The following is a 19369-nucleotide window of genomic DNA, read 5'->3' as shown; positions in this document are numbered from 1 at the left end:
GACTTTTTAACAACATAAGGCTTTTAAGACTTTTTAAGGTTTCCTATTATCCCACATATATTTACAAAGTAGTTTATTTCATTGTCTAAAAACACTTTTAGATATACAATCTGGTAGATTTTGAAAAAGGAAAATAAACTTAGGGACAATATTCATATTTATAGTCTCCATTCGTTTTGTAATCAACAGTAGCATATATTTATTTGTAATGTTTTGAATGATATATACAATTTTCAATTCAATAAATAGAAAAGCTTTCATATTTTAAATAAATTTAAGCTTTTAAAATTAATAAGCCTTTGTGTTCTTGTTGTGGGCCTATATGAATTCACATGCGCATGAGGTTTTATATACGGTATATATATATATATATATATATATATATATATATATATATATATTTTGATCAAATTAAGAATTAGTTTACAGCAGTCATCTTGAGCTCTCGTAGCAGCCACTATTTCTTCTTATTGTGTAAATATCTTTAATTGCTTTATAATTGTAGTTATCCCTTGTATTGTGTAAATCGTTTGTTTTAAGTTTTCATGATTTCATGCTGAACTCTTGAGCAGTGTTTTTTTTTTTTCTTTTTTTTAAACAATGTCTTTTGTACAGTTTAAATTAATTGAAATTCTTATTTTCATAATCATCAGCTTTCAGTAGAGAGGTAAATCCTGCTGAGTCTCTCGCGAGAAGTGAATTGCGTTCTCACGGGATTGGTTGTGTGCTGCAAACGTCACTCATTCATGTGCACGAGCACATAATCTAATCTTAAAGTTAGAATCGAAGCCTGAGTTGACAGAGAAAGTTGATGATGCATCATGGTACCAATTAAGCCTAATTGGATTGAATCAGAGTTTGTTCAGCAACCTTCATGGAACAAGGTCTGCAAAAGGTCAAAACAAAACCGGATAAACAAACCAAGGTAAAGAAAACTGGACAGGAAGCAGTGGAACTGAATCTAGAATACAGTATGTCACCGACAAGACAGGAGAAACAACAATGAACTGACAAAGCAGCACACACACAAGGGGAATATAAAGGGAAGGAAATGAGGAGGGAAATGAGGGGGTCAGGTGGAACAGATAACAAGGTAAACCAGGGGGCAGGGAATCACTAAAGACTGAACTGACATGAGTGCACACCACAATAAGAAAACACAAAACCATGTGCACTCACACAACACTAGTGTCAGGATCCAGCCACAACTATAAATGAGACTAACCACAGTGTCAGGATCCTGAGACTGAAGACTTAAATACAGGGTCAGAAACCTGACAATTTGTTTTGAAATTTAAATGTGTATCTTAAAAATAGGCAAAAATATTATTTTGTTCGTATTGATGTAGTTTTATTGAATGATTTGCTGTATATGCAATAATTTCCATATCAAACAAGACGTAAAAAAAATCATAAATAACGTATTATTTCTTGTTCTGGGACAAGCAATATGTTTTTCGGTCATTGATCAGGTGTCCGGGAATTTTCCAGGGCCAAGGTGGCAACCTTGTATAAAAATCCCTTATGGAATTTATATACGGGTTAATTGCAGCATATGTTTTAATCTCATAATTTTTTCATAATGAAATCCTCCAAATTAATTAAAATGTTAAATTGACAGCCTCAACTAAATAGAACTTCTTGTTCTGAGATTTTACACAATGCTGAATGTATCAAAGGGTTAGTACTTTGCCATTGTTGTCTTTGGGTTGTAAATCAAGGGCTCGAACCACGTAGATTCTGACCACACACTCCTGAGGGATGCTGTCGGGCAGCTCTCTGAACTGACGTGGTGGAGGGGTCACCCCGGGGTCATCGGGCAATGGGTAGACCTTAAAGGAGCCCTGAAAACAAACAATTTAACATTCCACATAAATTATTAATTATACACTATAGCTAATGGACCTAATTAGGCAATACGAAGGGAACAGCATTTGCCAAAGTAGCGACAGAGTGTCAAACATTCAAGTCTGGTAACGTGACATTCATTCACACTGACAAGGCAATTTCAAGTCAACATGAAATGTTAAATACAAATAAATTGTCCTTACAAATGGGTGAGTTGGACAACGTTTTGATTTCATGTTGATTTTTTTTAATGAATTAATGAATTTTAATGAATTAGTCCCAAGACTAAATAATTTCATTCATTTTTAAGAAGCAGAAGTAAATAGCAGCAAACCTATTCTTATTGAAAAACAGGAAAACATCTTGCCTTGAACTCTCCAACTACAGCCAGGTCATCATCATCACCATCATTTTTCCCACGATTCAATTTGAAGGTTTTGCAGAAATCAGTCAGGCCCATAAACTCATCTACACTTTCAAGCTCTTTTTCATACACCTATTAAAACACACAGACCCCGTTTACAGCGTGTATTAAGGTGCATTTTGGGTGATCTGATCACAAGTGGTCAGCGCTAAATACAGGTGTAAACACTAATCCATCCTGAATGTGTCCCGGACAGCAGCGAGCACAACCCCTCACCTGTAAATTTACCGCCGCGCTAAAACAAGAGTTTTCAAATTTGCCAGTTACGTGCCGTTTTAACCATTTCAACCTGAAAATTTGAAAACATATAAAATACAAGCACACAGATCTTCAATGTGTCTGATATCAACATGCAGGGACACAGATAAGAAACACACACAAATCTATAGCTCAGCTAAGACAGGTACTCCACTAAAACAACAGATAGTTAAGATTGAAATGTTGCGTTTGTGATTAAGATTCAGTTTCAACTGCTTCTGGGAGAAACACCACGTTGGATTTATTTGAGATTTCCTTGTCTTTTCTGACTTTTCCGTGTGTTTTTTAATCCTGCACTAACACATTGACATAGTGATTGATGTCATCATGAAACCAGAGACCCTCCCCTCGAAATCTGGACATAAATCTCAGGAGACACATGGTAATACCAGGTGTAAACAGAGATGTGTCTTGCCTGGCCACATATGATCGGATCACCCGAGACGTATCTTAATAACCGGTGTAAAAACAGGGTCATAGAAACGAAAATGTCAATAACAACGACTACAGGACAAATAACAGCTCTGCTACAATCCTAATAACCGTCTGGAATGAAGGCAAATTGATTGTTACAAAGCATTTCAGAGACTTTGTATTTCAATGACAATAAATCATTTGCATGATGCAAGGGAGATCTATCCAGAACTCACGGTCAGCTTGTCGTAACCTTTCTCAAGGTATGGCCGGCATTTCTCGCCCTCTCCAATAGATGCATAAAACTTACTCCACCAATCAACAGTCTCTTTCTCCTGTAAAGAAAATTAAGTCAATTTCATGCTCACAACAGAGCTAAAAACAAAACTAGAAGGTGAACTAATTTTATATAGTATTTATAAGTATTATAAAGTATTTCAATATTGAAAAATGTCCACCTTTCAGTGGAAACTCACCTTCTCGCGCTGCTGAAAACATTTTGGAAGGACAAACAAATGGAAAAAGTTAGAAGTTTGTAAGCTGGAAAATATAATATTAAACTTTGTAAGACATCACATCACATTGCAAAGCAGCTCAACTTCACCTAACCAGAGTAACATGATTCAAATCATTGCTCCACAATTAAATACCCATAGCGAACAAAGGGAGTTAGCTTCCAGTTACTCAAGATCAAGTAAGCCTAGTTAAAGAGTAAATTTACATTTACTTTTACAATTTACATCATTCTGGAGGTCAGAAATTGATTGATTTGTTTTTTTCCCCCAATTAAACCCATTTGTACAGAAATTGAAGACTCACACAATCAGTCTCTACAGAAGGGATAAACTACCAAACTTTAGAATTCACTTTAAATGACATTTCATTGCAAATGTCAGGCAGTTTGATTGAAGTGGCATCAGCATGCATTAATAGCATACATACTTGAGGTGGACTACCAGTGGCCATTTTGTCAACAGCAGCTGAGATGCCATACATAAACTGAAATTCACAAGGTTGAAAGTAATAGCAAATTCATATGGATGTATGCACCAGTGCCCATTATATTATCAGTGGCTATGCTCGGAACAGCATACTAGCTTACTACTCTAGCAATTTCTGCTGTTCATAAGTATGTATATTATACACAATATACAGATTTCCACAATGCAGTGCTCTCAACTTTTAATTTCCAGTGTGATGGATGAACTGGAAGTACTAGCAGTACTATCAGATTTTTAACATCTCCATTCTGATTCTCAAATGCAGTTCAGACAACCTTACATTTTAAAGGCTAGACAAAAAGGTAAAAAAACAAACAAACAAAAAACTACCAGATTGTGCCAAGAGTTTCACGACTGAACTTAAAATTATCATTGTTGTCTTGTAACAGCAATGTAGCATTTATTGTGGAATGATGCCTTTAAAAAAAACAGTAGACATTATGCAGTGTATACTGCACAGTATTCAGTAAATCATAAAGTGTTCTATCACAAGAAGGGAATAAAGTACCTAAACTCATAAACCCAAGTGACTTGGACATTTATATAGCATTTATTTCTGTACCTGAGCTTCTAGATGTTGTTCTCTGCTGTCCTCAATGTTTACATGGAGGTCTCTAGGACCAGCCGCCATCAAAGCCACTGCAGGAAAAGACACGCAGCTCTTAGAAGAATGACGACAACACCTCATTCTTTCAAATGATGTCTATCATTTAAAATGATAAATAAATTAAAATATACTCAAATGTGAAAGATGGGATGTACTTTTTGAAGACATTGCATTTTCAGGAACAATGACATAAGGGTCACATCGAAACTCCTCCAGAGAACTGATGGTGCATTGGCCAACCACAGGTTTTCGTCCAAACGGTCTGTGGTCAATGACTTTCAGCACTATTGGGGGAGAATACATCTCCTCTTTGGGTAGAAGCTACAGACATGAAATAAGATGCAGAAGACATTTAATGTGGCCCCCAAAAATATTTGGACACTTCAGCCACACTTGAATGAGTGTAGACGAATGGAGCAAAATCAGGCTTATGTTTTATGACATCAAAGGTGCACTCCTGACAAGGCGGCTGTTCCAGAAGTTAGGCATCTTAATTATGCTGCCTCCTAAAATATAGTTTTGGCCAAATTCTTAAGTATCAATGTATGCATCCTTCATACGGCAATCCCAGAACACACCATGATGAGCTCACTGAAACCAAGTGAGCTCTCTTGCTGGATACTACCTACATTAGGCAGCTGGCTTCTAAGGAATCCGAAGTGAAAAGAAACTACAAGAGTGAACCATTTGAGAAACCTCTACATAGGTAGCAACTCTGTGTGTCATACAAATAGCGCTCCTCATGTGAAGCGTACAGCAGATGTGACTTAAAATTGATTTCAATGGAGTTCGATGTAAGCATGTTGAAAAGATAACAACGTGACACTCCAACCCAAACTCCACTCCAATGAACAGCACACACAAATATTGGATGAAGTACTACTTGGACTGAATTTTTTCTCTCAATACAAGGTTTTTCAAAAATCATTTTAGAGTTAATTTAAAAAAAAAAAAATATATATATATATACATACATATATATACATATATATATATATATATATATATATATATATATATATATATATATATATATATATATTAATTTTAGTGCTTAAAACAGCAAGTTGCGAAGCGAACTATGTCATCAAAATCCTTTTAGCAAGTCTGGCCACTCAGTGGCCATCTTTGGAACGCTCCCTGGCAGCTACTTTTTATGTAGACAAGCAGTATACAAGTGCCACAGCTCCCGTCTACTTGAATGGAGAAAGACCGAAATCTCCAAAATGATTGGTCAAGATTACAATCAAATAACGCATTTCAAATCAGCAGTAAAATCTGACAAAACTGGTATCATAAATTGTGCTTTACCTCAGATTACACAAAAAAAAATTATTTCCAGGCTTGTACAGATACTGCACATGCACGTTCTCTGGTTTATTGACAGGCGATGTCTGTGTCTAAAAGGCCATTGGCACGATTACCTGTAAAGCGGGACTTCCTTTTCTACATCCGTTTTGTTTCCTTTGCTTTTTCTCCCCAATTTGGAATACCCAATTCCCAATGCTCTCTAAGTCCTCGTGGTGGCGTAGTGACTCATCCGGGTGGTGGAGGATGAATCTCAGCTGCCTCAGTGTCTGAGACGTCAATCCGTGTATCTCATCACGTGGCTTGTTGAACGAGTTACCGCGGAGATATAGCGTGTGAAGGCTTCACGCTATTCTCCCATTCATTTGTAATAGAAGTGACCCGCTTCTGCTAAATAGTCTCTGATGTGATCCTCTAATCAAAGCATTTTTTTCAAATATCATAAGTGCTAATTTATAAAAGAAAGAAAGAAATAAATAAATAAAAATCAAACATTGATTTTAGCTCAAAAAACAGCATGTTAACACGTTGATAATATAGCATTATACATGGAGAACAATTGAAACGATATGACTTGAATCTAGAGTTTTCAACCTTTGCAATCCTGAAATTCTTCACAGTCATAAATCAAATGGCCCAGGCATCCTCATTGGTCAGAAAGACCCCCCAGCCTCCTGATCTTCCACACAAAGTTAAAGCAGAGTTCTCTTTGAAAAGTTTCCAAAAGACCATCAGATTTGCACGACTCGAATAATAAGACATTCCTTAAACCAGAAACATTTCACACAAAGTCACAGTACTTTGCTGAATCAACCTTCCAAAAGGTACAGAATGCATTTAAATCCACAGTTCACACAATACTTAGTCTTGCTAGGCATTCGGACAATTGTTTTGAACTGTGGTAACTTGTATAACTGACAAATTAATTATTATAGCCTGCTATATCTCTTTAAAATGTGTGTAATATTTCATCCATGTTGTATAACCCATGAATTAAGTAGTATTATTTTGTAACCAGGGATTTTCATGTTTTGTTACCTACATATATAACATCCATGAAAAAAATGTCATGTTTAGTATGCAAGCGTTCGCTAGTGTATGCAGAGAAAGCTGATGACAATGAATATCATGTCTCTTGTAACATTCTCAAGATATAAAAGCTCATGATTAAATATGAACTATTTTTGAGCGGGACATTTTTAAGACTCTGGAACAAAGAACCATTAAATCTACTGTCGGAAAAGACAGCCCAGTTGACCATTTGCCTCTGAAAAGTCACTTCTGATTGGCGCAGGACACCTTTGGGGATGCGGTCAATTTCAGTTCAAATATTTCCAAACAGCAAGAACATGTCCTCTTGCCTCTCTAGTCTCTTCATCCTCTCTTCTCTTAGCTCTGGGAGCTCCTCGCACTTCTCTCTTCTGCCTGCACGTGCTGGTTGCTCCGCTGACTGCCAGGTCCATGCCATGTGTGGCCCAAGGAAGCTCGGGACTCGACGTCCCGAGAAGGAATAAAAAGGCCTCGCTTCAAAGCTAACCCCATAATTCATACAGACAATAACTCTTCGATCATACAGAGATCAAAACATCGACGGAGCGAACTTTTGACCAAGCGCCAATAACCAAGCAACACAAAGAATGCAAGGAAACACCACAAAGACAAGCAAGTACATCTCCAGCATAGTGTTCAATGTGCTGGTGTATTAATTAAATAATTTGGGTAATCCGATAGCAAATTGATGTAGACTCAAAGAAGTATAAATGGTTCTTAAGGTATTGTCAACAGACTCCGTAAAGTTCATTTTCACTGTATTGCTCATTTATTTCACATTCTGTCACTTTTCACCAACCTGTCTCATGTATATACGTGTTAAATTAGATTTATCTTTAGAATAGTAATAAAGTTTGTCTCTGTTCAAAGATGAATGACTGTGGTATATTTTGATAAATAATCTCATCCCTATTTTTAAAAGATTTCACTTCAAAGCTGTACCTAAATACGTGTGATATTATTTTCAATAAGCCATGAGAATAATATTACTCCAATAAGTGAATTAATCATAAGGAAAATATGTAAACATCCGATCCGGATAAAGCATATATTGCCGTAAAGCTTCGACCCTCCGCTTTCCGGCAATGTCTCTCAAGATCAAATAGACCAATCAGGGGCTGTGATATTGCATCCTGACTGTGAAGTGATCACTAGGTAGGTTACGTGCGCAAAACACACAGATGCGTCTCACCAGACACCTGAGCGCATATTTACCACTTTCAACAGTGTTTTATGTAATGACAAAGGAGGGTTATTACTGTTCAGACAACATATATATTTTTTTTTTTTTTTTTTTTAGCAGTGTTTTATGCAACTTCAAAGGGTTTCCTGTAAAATGACACCAAACTGTGTATTTAGGCCAAAGTATGTGGGAATGGGAAGCTTTTTAATTTGGGTAGGCCAAATCCAGGCGGAAATCCCCAAAAATGGCAAGGATCTTAAGAGGTTAATAAAGCTAATTTTTTACTGTAGAACTTGTGAGCTGATACAACTAGATGTTGTATTACGATTTCAATGATGGTGAATCTATTAAGACAAAGTATCTAGTTATTTGTCATTTATCTAATTTATAATGGTTGTCGAACGCGACTAATTCCGTTATACATTTTATTACCTAATAAGGTACAATAAGGACAGTTTAATTTAGTTCATAGTTCACATATTTTGAGACCCTAAATTCAGCATACCGAATACACTTACATATAATGGTGTGAGAATGAGGGCAATTTAAAGTTCAATTCTAAATGTCACATTTAGTTTTTTCCCCAACAATAAGCAAAAATGTGATACTAATATAACTGTAAAATGTACAGCATATACAAATATTGTATAAAGTAGTTAACTTTTTAATTACATTGAACCATTTGTGTCAATTCCCATCGTCCAAAATGAAGATATTTGGGAACTATCTAGTTGTCAAACAGTAGTGGAACATGTCCATAGATAAAGTGATTAACTACTCCTGTGTTTACTCTGCTATGACACCTGTGTAAACTTGAGGGGATATTACTTCATAGATCCACTAAAAATTTCCCTTTTGGAAGAATTTGTTTTTGAGGCCTAAGATTATGCCTCTTGCTATATCTAATCAAGCCATGAAATTCATTCATTTGTAAGTGAGGCTTGTCTCAAAATACTTCTTGGGGCAACTTCATTAACACAGTGTATTAGTTCTCATGTTTTCTTTCTTTCCCTTAGAAAGTGATTAAACTCACCACTTTTAATAAGAGGACATTTCCTGGGAAATTTGGGCTCTTCTTCATGTTTTTGATTACGGCTGTCTGAATTCTCTCTCCTCCACACTCCACCACCAGACAGGGCGAGGTGACGGGAGCAAGCTGATAGGTCTTCATGTTACGCAAACCCCAAGCCAGAATCTGCATCACACAAAACCATAAAATAATTTAAGCGCTAATTTTAAACAAACATCCATTTTAGCACTAAAAACAATGCAAGTTCTATGGTGTAAAAACATGCAAATGTTAAGGGGGTTCTCTAAAAGCACTCATGAATGCAAAATGGATATCAAGGTTTTTACTCCACCAAAACCTAATCTATGCCTTCAGAAGACTTGGAATATTATGTATGCGTCGCATGGACTACTTTTATGATACTTTTGGGACCTTTAAGCTTTAAAGAGAGTTACTATCCACTACACTGCCACTGTATTGAAAAAGGACAGGGATGTTGATTACAATTTTTCCTTTGTTTTCTGCACAAGAGAGAATGTAATAAAGGTTTGAAATGACAATGTGTGAGTGTGGTTAAATTATGACAAAAGTTTCATTTTTGGGAGAATTTTTTCCTTTATTTATTGAACATTCCATTAAGCTTTAAATGTGATTTAGCGAGGACCTGGGTAGCTTGCCTCATATTGATGCCATTTATCACCCCTGGAGTCGTGGGTTCGAAACCAGGGTGTGCCAAGTGACTCCAGCCAGGTCTCCTAAGAAACCAAATTGGCCTGGTTGCAAGGGAGAGTAGTCCCACATGGGATAACCTCCTCGTGGTCACAATTAAGTGGTTGTCACTCTTAATGGGGCACGTGGTAAGTTTTGCGTGGATCGCGGAGAGTAGCATGAGCCTCCACATGCTGTGAGTCTCCGCAGTGTCGTGCACAGCAAGCCACGTGATAAGATGCGCGGATTGACTGTCTCAGAAGCGGAAGCAAATGAGACTTGTACCGCCACCCAGATTGAGGTGAGTAACAATGCCACCAGGAAGACTGGATGGATGGATGGATGGATGGATGGATGGATGGATGGATGGATGACACAGTTGAAGACAAAATGATCACACAGTTGAAGACAAAATGATTAGCACCCTATGAAATATTTAGTTATTTTTAAAATTATTCCCAAGTGCTGTTTAATGGAGCAAAGATTTTTCTCAACATAGCATTTCTAAACATAAGTTTATTTAGGCTTAAACTTAGAGTGTTTATAATACAAATTGAAACAAAATTATAACCAAGAATAAAAAAAATTGACAGGTCAAAATTATTAGCCCTCTGATGTTAATAGTCAATAGTGTATCCCTTTTGCTTGATAACAGCCTTTAGTCGTTTGTTGTAGTTCTCAACAAGTTTTAGGCATTTCTTCTGAGTCGCAGCAGCCCATTCCTCCTCAGCAAATCTCTCAAGCTCCTCCAGATTGGTTGGTCTCCTGGCATGGACTCTAGTCTTCAGTGTGGCCCACAGATTTTCTATGGAATTCAATTCTGGGCTTTGTGCAGGCCAGTCAAGGATGTTCACTTTGCTCATTTGGAGGTAGTTCTTCACCAGAAGTGAGGTATGCTTATTTTTTATTTTTTTGTGTTTTGTGAGGTTGACTTTCAAAATCTTCTCGTAGTCTTCCTTTTTCATGATTCTTTCGACCCTGATGAGATTCCCAGTTCCAGATACACTGAAACATCCCCACAGCATTATACTCCCACCGCCATGTTTCACTTTGGGAACAGTGTTCTTTTGGGTTGAGCGCCTCTCCCTTCTTTCTCCAAACATAGGCAACATCTCTATGGCCAAAGAGCTCTAGTTTTGTCTCATCTGACCAAAGGACACATTTCCAGTATGCATAATTTTTCTCTAGGTTGTCCTTGTCAAACTTCAGTCTAGCTTGGAGGTGTCTCTTCTTCAGAAGTGGAGTTTTTCTTGGTCTGCAACCTCGCAGTCCATTCCTGTGCAGAGCTCTAGTGACTGTCTTCGTTGAGACATCAAACCCAGACTTGGCTAAATCATTCACTAGTGTCTTGGCAGTTGATCTTGGGTCTTTAGAAACCTCTCTCACCAGTTTTATTTTGCTTCCTGCCTCTGCCAGTCTTTTTCTCCACTGTGTGGGTCTCTTCAAACTTCTTGATAATACTTCTCACTGCAGTTCTTGACACCTGAAAACACTTTGCTAAATGTGTATATCCTTCTCCTGCTTTGTGAGCAATAACAATGATTATTTTGATGACAGTTTATTACTTCACTAGTTGTTTTGCAAGATACAAATCCTCAGTTTGAAGTGCAAATTAAAGGCTTCGGGGATTAATTAGGTTAATTGGAGAGTTAGGTTAATTAGGCAAGTCATTGGATAACAGTGGTTGATTCCATAGCCAATCAACAAGATACTTTCTTGAGGGGGCTAATAATATTGACCTTACCATTTTTTTAATTATTTTTTTTAATAATTATTTTATTCCAGGCAAATTTAAATAAATAAGGCTTTCTCAAGAGGAAAAATATATTAAGAAATGCTGTGTTAAAATCCCCTTGCTCTGTTAAACATCACTTGGGAAATATTTGAAAAACAATTGAAATTTCATAGGGGCTAATCATTTTGTCTTCAACTGTATAATATATATATATATATATATATATATATATATATATATATATATATATATATATATATATATATATATATATATATATATATATATATACACATATACACATACACACAGTGGGTACGGAAAGTATTCAGACCCCCTTAAATTTTTCACTCTTTGTTATATTGCAGCCATTTGCTAAAATCATTTAAGTTCATTTTTTTTCCACATTATTGTACACACAGCACCCCATATTGACAGAAAAACACAGAATTTTGACATTTTTGCACATTTATTAAAAAAGAAAAACTGAAATATCACATGGTTCTAAGTATTCAGACCCTTTGCTGTGACACTCATATATTTAACTCGGGTGCTGTCCATTTCTTCTGATCATCCTTGAGATGGTTCTACACCTTCAATTGAGTCCAGCTGTGTTTGATTATACTGATTGGACTTGATTAGGAAAGCCACACACCTGTCTATATAAGACTTTACAGCTCACAGTGCATGTCAGAGCAAATGAGAATCATGAGGTCAAAGGAACTGCCTGAAGAGCTCAGAGACAGAATTGTGGCAAGGCACAGATCTGGCCAAGGTTACAAAAAAGTTTCTGCTGCCCTTAAGGTTCATAAGAGCACAGTGGCCTCCATAATCCTTAAATGGAAGATGTTTGGGACGACCAGAACCCTTCCTAGAGCTGGCCGTCCGGCCAAACTGAGCTATCGGGGGAGAAGAACCTTGGTGAGAGAGGTAAAGAAGAACCCAAAGATCACTGTGGCTGAGCTCCAGAGATGCAGTCGGGAGATGTGAGAAAGTTGCAGTAAGTCAACCATCACTGCAGCCATCCACCAGTCGGGGCTTCATGGCAGAGTGGCCCGACGGAAGCCTCTCCTCAGTGCAAGACACATGAAAGCCCGCATGGAGTTTGCTAAAAAACACCTGAAGGACTCCAAGATGGTGATAAATAAGATTCTCTGGTCTGATGAGACCACGATAGAAGTTTTTGGCCTTAATTCTAAGCGGTATGTGTGGAGAAAACCAGGCACTGCTCATCACCTGTCCAATACAGTCTCAACAGTGAAGCATGGTGGTGGCAGCATCATGCTGTGGGGGTGTTTTTCAGCTGCAGGGACAGGACGACTGGTTGCAATCGAGGGAAAGATGAATGCGGCCAAGTACAGGGATATCCTGGACGAAAACCTTCTCCAGAGTGCTCTGGACCTCAGACTGGGCCGAAGGTTCACCTTCCAACAAGACAATGACCCTAAGCACACCGCTAAAATAACGAAGCTAAAATGACTGTTCTTGAATGGCCCAGCCAGAGCCCTGACTTAAACCCAATTGAGCATCTCTGGAGAGACCTGAAAATGGCTGTCCACCAACGTTTACCATCCAACCTGACAGAACTGGAGAGGATCTGCAAGGAGGAATGGCAGAGGATACCCAAATCCAGATGTGAAAAACTTGTTGCATCTTTCCCAAAAAGACTCATGGCTGTATTAGATCAAAAGGGTGCTTCTACTATATACTGAACAAAGGGTCTGAATACTTAGGACCATGTGATATTTCAGTTTTTCTTTTTTAATAAATGTGCAAAAATGTCAACAATTCTGTGTTTTTCTGAAAACAAATGAACTTAAATGATTTTAGCAAATGGCTGCAATATAACAAAGAGTGAAAAATGTAAGGGGGTCTGAATACTTTCCGTACCCACTGTATATATATATATACACACACACACACACACACACACAGGTAAAACTTACCTCTATGGCAGTAAGTTGCACCACAGGTCGAATCCCTTGGGGAACCATATAGAGCTTCTCTCCTCTTTTGGGTGGAGCAAGAGGAAGTTCGGTCTCATTTCCCTAAAGCAGGCAACACAACATGAAAATGATCAGGCATAACTGCATTAACCTGAGACCAATCTTTAATGTGGTAAATGAGGCTCGAAATCGATGAACAACAAACCTTGCTCTTCAAAATGAGCTCTGCAGCCACTAGAATGTCTCCAGCAACAACACCATTGTGAGTTACAGGCTCCCACATGAGTTTAGGAGATGCATCCACATCTGAGTTTAACTTCACAAAGGGCACACATGTACTCCTGCCAAGCAGCTCATCTTTACCCTAGCAGAATGCACAAATCAATACTACAAATTGCATACTCGAAGGCAAGTATTTATCACTACTGGTAAAAAAAAAAAAAATTATAATTCTCTCTCTCCCCTTTTCTCCCAATTTGGAATGCCCAATTCCCAATGCACTCCAAGTCCTCATGGTGGCGTTGTGATTTACCTCAATCCAGGTGGAGGCGACGAATCTCAGTTGCCTCTGCGTCTGAGACCGTCAACCCCTGCATCTTATCACGTGGCTTGTTGAGTGCGTTACCGCAGAGACATAGCGCGTGTGGAGGCTTCACGCTATTCTCTGCGGCATCCACGGACAACTCACCACACTGAGAGCGGGATCCACATTATAGCAATCGCAAGGAGGTTATCCCATGTGATTCTACCCTACCTAGCAACCGGGCCAATTTGGTTGCTTAGGAGACCTGGCTGGAGTCACTCCGCACATCATGGATTCGACTCGCGACTTCCAGGGTGGTAGTCAGTGTCAATACACGCTGAGCTACCCAGTATTAATATGAATTACTGTGCATCACATATCAGAGACCATTTCTCTTGATCTAATCAATTCCCAGTGGGAATCACATTATGGAAGTACAATGAGTTGCGAACACAGTTTCATGTTGACTTTAAAAGACATCCTGAAACCAAGCTGATATTTGTCGGATGAGTGAAAAACAAATGTGAGAAAAGAAAGAAATCAGACTAACCACTTGATCGCTGTCAAAAATTTCCAGCACCACTCTGGGTGGGTTTTCGGCAAGAAACTTGGGGTCACCATAGATTTCAACATTTTTAAAAATAAGAGTCTGATCCCATGTCGGGTTCAAGGTGCTTTTGATTGTCTCTGATGTTTGACTCTGATGCAAGTATGACACATGGACATATGGATCTGCAATTCAAACCAGCAGGATTTAAGTCAATTAGAAGGTGGGTGGCCTTTTTAGGACAGATCATGAACATCAAAACAGTTTTATAACCTGAGAAGCTGTCTGTGTCCAGAGCAATAAGGTTTCTGGCCTGGTAAACATAGACTCTCAAGTGGTACGCGAATGATCCTGCAAGAAAATTAAGCTTTTAGTGCAATGGAGTCTAAAGAAAAAAATTTGCTTTCTGTAATTGTTGGCTGTGTACAGAATGGCATCCTAATATAATACTCTTACTATTTCTGGTGCTTTTTTCCTTTGCTAAACATTTTCTAAAATGCAGTCTAAAAGACAGCACACTGCAGAATACTGTATGTCACAATGCAATGCTCTAAACTAGACCTTCCATTTCAAGTGTGATGAATGAACTGAATGGAATTAATTTCTGCCGATCTCTTTTTTTGACTCCTCATTTAATCAAACTGGCAAAATAAAAAGGGAATAGATGACAACTAGATGTTACTCACATGCAATGTGATGAGGTCATGTAGCATTTGACTGTTTAAATAGTTTATTGTGAAATAATGCCTACTGTTTCACTTACTATTTAAAAATAAATAAATAAATAAATAAAATATATAAAAATATATATATATATTATACAGTCTATACTGCAAAGTATTGGTATTTGATTTTGTGCTTTAGCCTCTATCGTTAAATTACTCACGGTCAAATGTGCATGACACAGTGGGTGTGTTTTCTCCAAACTGCTTAGTAGAAGATTCTGCTTTGGAGCTTTTGTCTTCATCTTTAGATTCCATATCAACTCCCTGTAAAGCAAGTCAAGCGTGAGTTTTATCTGTCATTATGTGGCTGATGAATACTAGGATACATATAAGGAAAGAAAAGTCCTAAAGTCTTGTTGCTAACCAGCGCCCCCTCCAGTTTGAAAATGGCTGACGCTCCGACTCGATCAGAAGGTGCCATCTTCCTTCTCCAGCGGCGCCTACGGAATGTGTCTGAGGAGCGCTGCTGCCTGTGGAACTTCCAGCCAATCAGTGAGGAGTATTCCCAGCCCTCTGGATCTCCTGTGTCCTTCGTCTAGACATCAAAACAATAAGAAAATTAATTAAGCAGCACTTATCATTGTTCCTAATTCAAGTCCACAAAGAATGGCATTCACAACCAATTTTACTTTGTGTGAAACAGAATATTCAACAATTTTTTTAGAGACTTAGGTGCTCTCAGTAATATTTTCTTCATTAAAAAACTTGTGCTCCTAATGAAATGAATAGTAATTAAACAAATGTTTAATATGATCTCTTACAAGAGATATTTGACTGCAGTCATATCAGTAACCTTGGAGAGGGTCCCCTCATGCGGGCTGCCATGTTAGGATCAGATGGCCAGCTAAACACTATTTGCTTAATTGTTGTAACAGGCCAGTTATTGGACACTTTCACTCATGGATTAATCATGGCAGACTGTGAATAACTAATTTCTACAATGGCATCAGCAACTGAAAACTACTGTGTTTGAATCATGCTTCATCCACACCTCTAGGGGTCAGTGTAAGTCCAAGATGATATGCACAACATATCTGAGTGCACCTTTAAAATAAATAACATCAGGAATTGATTGTGTGTGAAAAGCAGTCTCTGTAAAAGTCAAAGTCGTTTTAGAGGCGGAGCAAGTTATTAAAAACTGGTATATTTCTTGTCTTTTTTTCTATTTCTTTGTCAATATTTTACACTGATAAATCGTTCATAGAATAGGAAACTAAAGACAGACAGCAAATGCCAATTGTGATCTCATATTTACGTATATGGCTCTCACATCATAAATTTTTTTTCGTACATAGTATTTTTGTCTTGTTTTCCAGTAAAATATATCCAAACCATCCTTCTTAAAGTGATAGTTCACCCAAAAATGAAAATTCATCATTTACCCACCCTCATGCCATCCCAGATGTGTATGATTTTTTTCTGCTGAATACAAACATCTTTAGAAAAATATCTCTGCTCTGTAGGTCCTCACAATGCAAGTGAATGGTGACCAGAACTCAGAAGGTCCAAAAAGGACAAGGCAGCATAAAAGTAATCCATACAACTCCAGTGGTTAAATCCATATCTTCTCAAGCGATATGATGGGTGTGGGTGAGAAAAAGAACAATATTTAAGTCCTTTTTACTATAAATCTCCACCTTTGACCAGCCCCAACCAATACGAGGCTAAATGAGAAAGTGAAAATGTAGGACTTAAACATTGATCTGTTTCTCACCCACACCAATCATATCAATCATGCTTCAGAAGATATGCTTTTAACCACAGAAGGTCAAAAATGCACATAAAGGCAGCATTAATAGAAATGCAAAATACTTCAGAGTTCTGGTCACCATTTACTTGCATTCTAAGAACCTACAGAGCTGAAATACTCTTCTAAAAATCTTAATGTTCTACTGAAGAAAGTCTTACACATCTGGGATGGCATGAGGGTGAGTAAATGATGAAAGAATTATCATTATAAATTAAACGTTATTCTAGGGAAAGCCATTATGTTATTCTTACCCAATTAGCAAGTAGATTTTTTGTTTTGCTTTAAGCATATACCTTACTACATAACATTTTACAGAAAACAAAACCAAATATTAATGCAGTTTTGCTTGTCAAGTGAATGTTTTAAGGATGTTATTTATTTATTATTTACAGTGATGTAATTATAACTGAGCAAGACAAAGATATTTTTGAAGTGCCGTTTCAACTCGTCAAAGATCAAACCGCTGTAAAATCTCTGTCATTTAAAATAGCACAATCTACACTTGCATCAGCAGCAGTTTTGGTGCCAGGAGTCCTTTTCCGAGGTCGGATCATTCTTCTGCGACGATGGACATGGTACATCTTCTCAGTTGCTACCCAGGATTTGGGCTTATCATCAGGTGGAATGGTGATTCCATACTCCCAACCTAAATTTAAAATCCACATCATATAACTGCCCAATCCAAACTGCTTAAGCACTCTGTATAGAGAGACAATAAAATGCAACTCAGAACAGGACCACAGGCTAACCTTTTTCATCGACAGCCCGGTTGACATCAAAAGACCAGTTATCTTCCCACTGCCAGCCTGGCGGACATTTAATCTCTGTAGGGCTCTGGACATTTTCTCCATTCTGTAAACACAAAATAGGACTGTTCAGACAGCCTCAGTGATATATTAAAGACTGTAATAACTAACTATAAAAAATAATAAAATAAAATTGAGCATGTTTTTTTTCTTTCTATTGGTTTTCATACCAAATAAGTATGGGGAGTGTTTAATAGAGGTCAAAGGATTAAAAAAAATAACATACAGTACATATAACAATCATCATACAACATACAAACTGCAAATTTCAGGAGTCCTGGAAAAAAAGACCCATTTAAAACCAAGCTATTGTAACTAAGCTGCAAAAACAACCCGTTCTAAAATACTTGAATTCTGACACCAGGAAATAAATATTAAAATATGACCATATTTACATCAAACCATGTGTCGTTACTTGCTGTGTGTAGCACCTGCCACTCTGTACATGTTACTGAAGAATGGGACAGCACAACCTAAGTATACTTAACATCAATCCTGCAGTAAGTGTGTGAACGCAGCAAAGTGATATTGCTCATTCCACATGCAAAGGAGCAGTTTCTTAAAGGTACAGCAGCAAAATAAACAGTTTAATTCTGAGGGATAGAGAGAGTCTTGGAAAAAAAAATTATGGCACAATACATGTTCTAATTTTGAAAGTGGACCTCAGAGAGAAAAATAAATGGTGTGTTCTCTAATGATTTAAGAGTTGCAGTAATCTAAAAAGGCTAAATGAATAAATGGCTTTTTATGATATCTAAAATAAAGCTGAAGTTTTAGGTGCTTTTACCACATCAGTGTAAGGTTCAGCCGCAAGCTTCCATTCTCCCCCTGGGAATCGAGTCTCGTTCTCATAAACCTCATCAAGGAACTCTGTGTGTCCAGCATCGGCATCATTCAGCAGACTGAAACATAATAGGATTTATTAATAGGATCAGTTTTTGCGCAATTTGCATCAGACGGTTAGCGAACGGTCTGAGGCTGAGACTTGCAGCAGGTTGGTGGGGGGTGTTTGTCTGTGTTCCGCGACTGCTATGGGGTCATTGAATAACGTATAATGTGCGAGTAAGGACGGTCGTTGGATATTCTGGTACCCCCCTAGGGTAAGATGGTGCCATCTTAGAGAGTTGGTGCCCTAAGCAGACTTCCTTTGTGTATATGGAGCTGAGCTATTGGTGTAGAAATTGTGAATGACCGACGTCACAATTCTGCGGAAATACATATATCAACATTCATGGTCATGCTTGCATTAACAAACAACACTAATAATGCTGTGAAATGTTTTCAAATGCAAATATGAGAAAATAGCTAGCTAATATATTTAGAGGAGCTCACTTTGTCTCTGGATTCACACACCAGTCACCTTCCCACTCCCAGCCAACAGGGGGCATGAAGTACTCCTGCTTCAGCTTCACTTTGCCTGTGACATCAGAGAACTTGCAGCGATTCAGCAAACCGGTGGTGCCCCACTTTCCCAGAACCAGTGCCTGGTTTTCATACTGTAAAAGAAAAATAAGCAATCATATGCTC

The 19369-nt window shown here is 37.8% G+C and overlaps 1 protein-coding gene across 5 annotated transcripts in view; it reads right to left on the bottom strand.

Annotated features, from left to right (window-relative positions):
- The window catches only part of myof (myoferlin), a 73085-nt gene that overhangs the window by 11364 nt on the left and 42352 nt on the right, over window positions 1–19369 (bottom strand). For 3 of the 5 annotated variants that reach the window (XM_052112270.1, XM_052112271.1, XM_052112272.1), the window contains 17 exons: window positions 19175–19338; window positions 18630–18744; window positions 17786–17888; window positions 17543–17682; window positions 15651–15821; window positions 15448–15550; window positions 14835–14912; window positions 14565–14746; window positions 13697–13855; window positions 13492–13593; window positions 9127–9288; window positions 4708–4873; window positions 4508–4584; window positions 3421–3432; window positions 3181–3279; window positions 2216–2344; window positions 1689–1844 (listed from right to left, as the gene is read on the bottom strand). In XM_052112270.1, coding sequence (XP_051968230.1) covers window positions 1689–1844; window positions 2216–2344; window positions 3181–3279; window positions 3421–3432; window positions 4508–4584; window positions 4708–4873; window positions 9127–9288; window positions 13492–13593; window positions 13697–13855; window positions 14565–14746; window positions 14835–14912; window positions 15448–15550; window positions 15651–15821; window positions 17543–17682; window positions 17786–17888; window positions 18630–18744; window positions 19175–19338 — 2118 coding nt within the window. Of the gene's footprint in view, window positions 1–1688; window positions 1845–2215; window positions 2345–3180; window positions 3280–3420; window positions 3433–3886; window positions 3944–4507; window positions 4585–4707; window positions 4874–9126; window positions 9289–13491; window positions 13594–13696; window positions 13856–14564; window positions 14747–14834; window positions 14913–15447; window positions 15551–15650; window positions 15822–17542; window positions 17683–17785; window positions 17889–18629; window positions 18745–19174; window positions 19339–19369 lie in introns of all 5 variants that reach the window. The other 2 variants (XM_052112275.1, XM_052112273.1) reach the window with 2 other exon arrangements.

This window comes from Xyrauchen texanus, chromosome 40 (genome assembly GCF_025860055.1).
Source record: "Xyrauchen texanus isolate HMW12.3.18 chromosome 40, RBS_HiC_50CHRs, whole genome shotgun sequence".
In the NCBI taxonomy this organism is placed as follows: domain Eukaryota; kingdom Metazoa; phylum Chordata; class Actinopteri; order Cypriniformes; family Catostomidae; genus Xyrauchen; species Xyrauchen texanus.
Note: the sequence above shows the minus strand (reverse complement) of the source record. Positions and strands in the feature narration are given on the sequence as shown.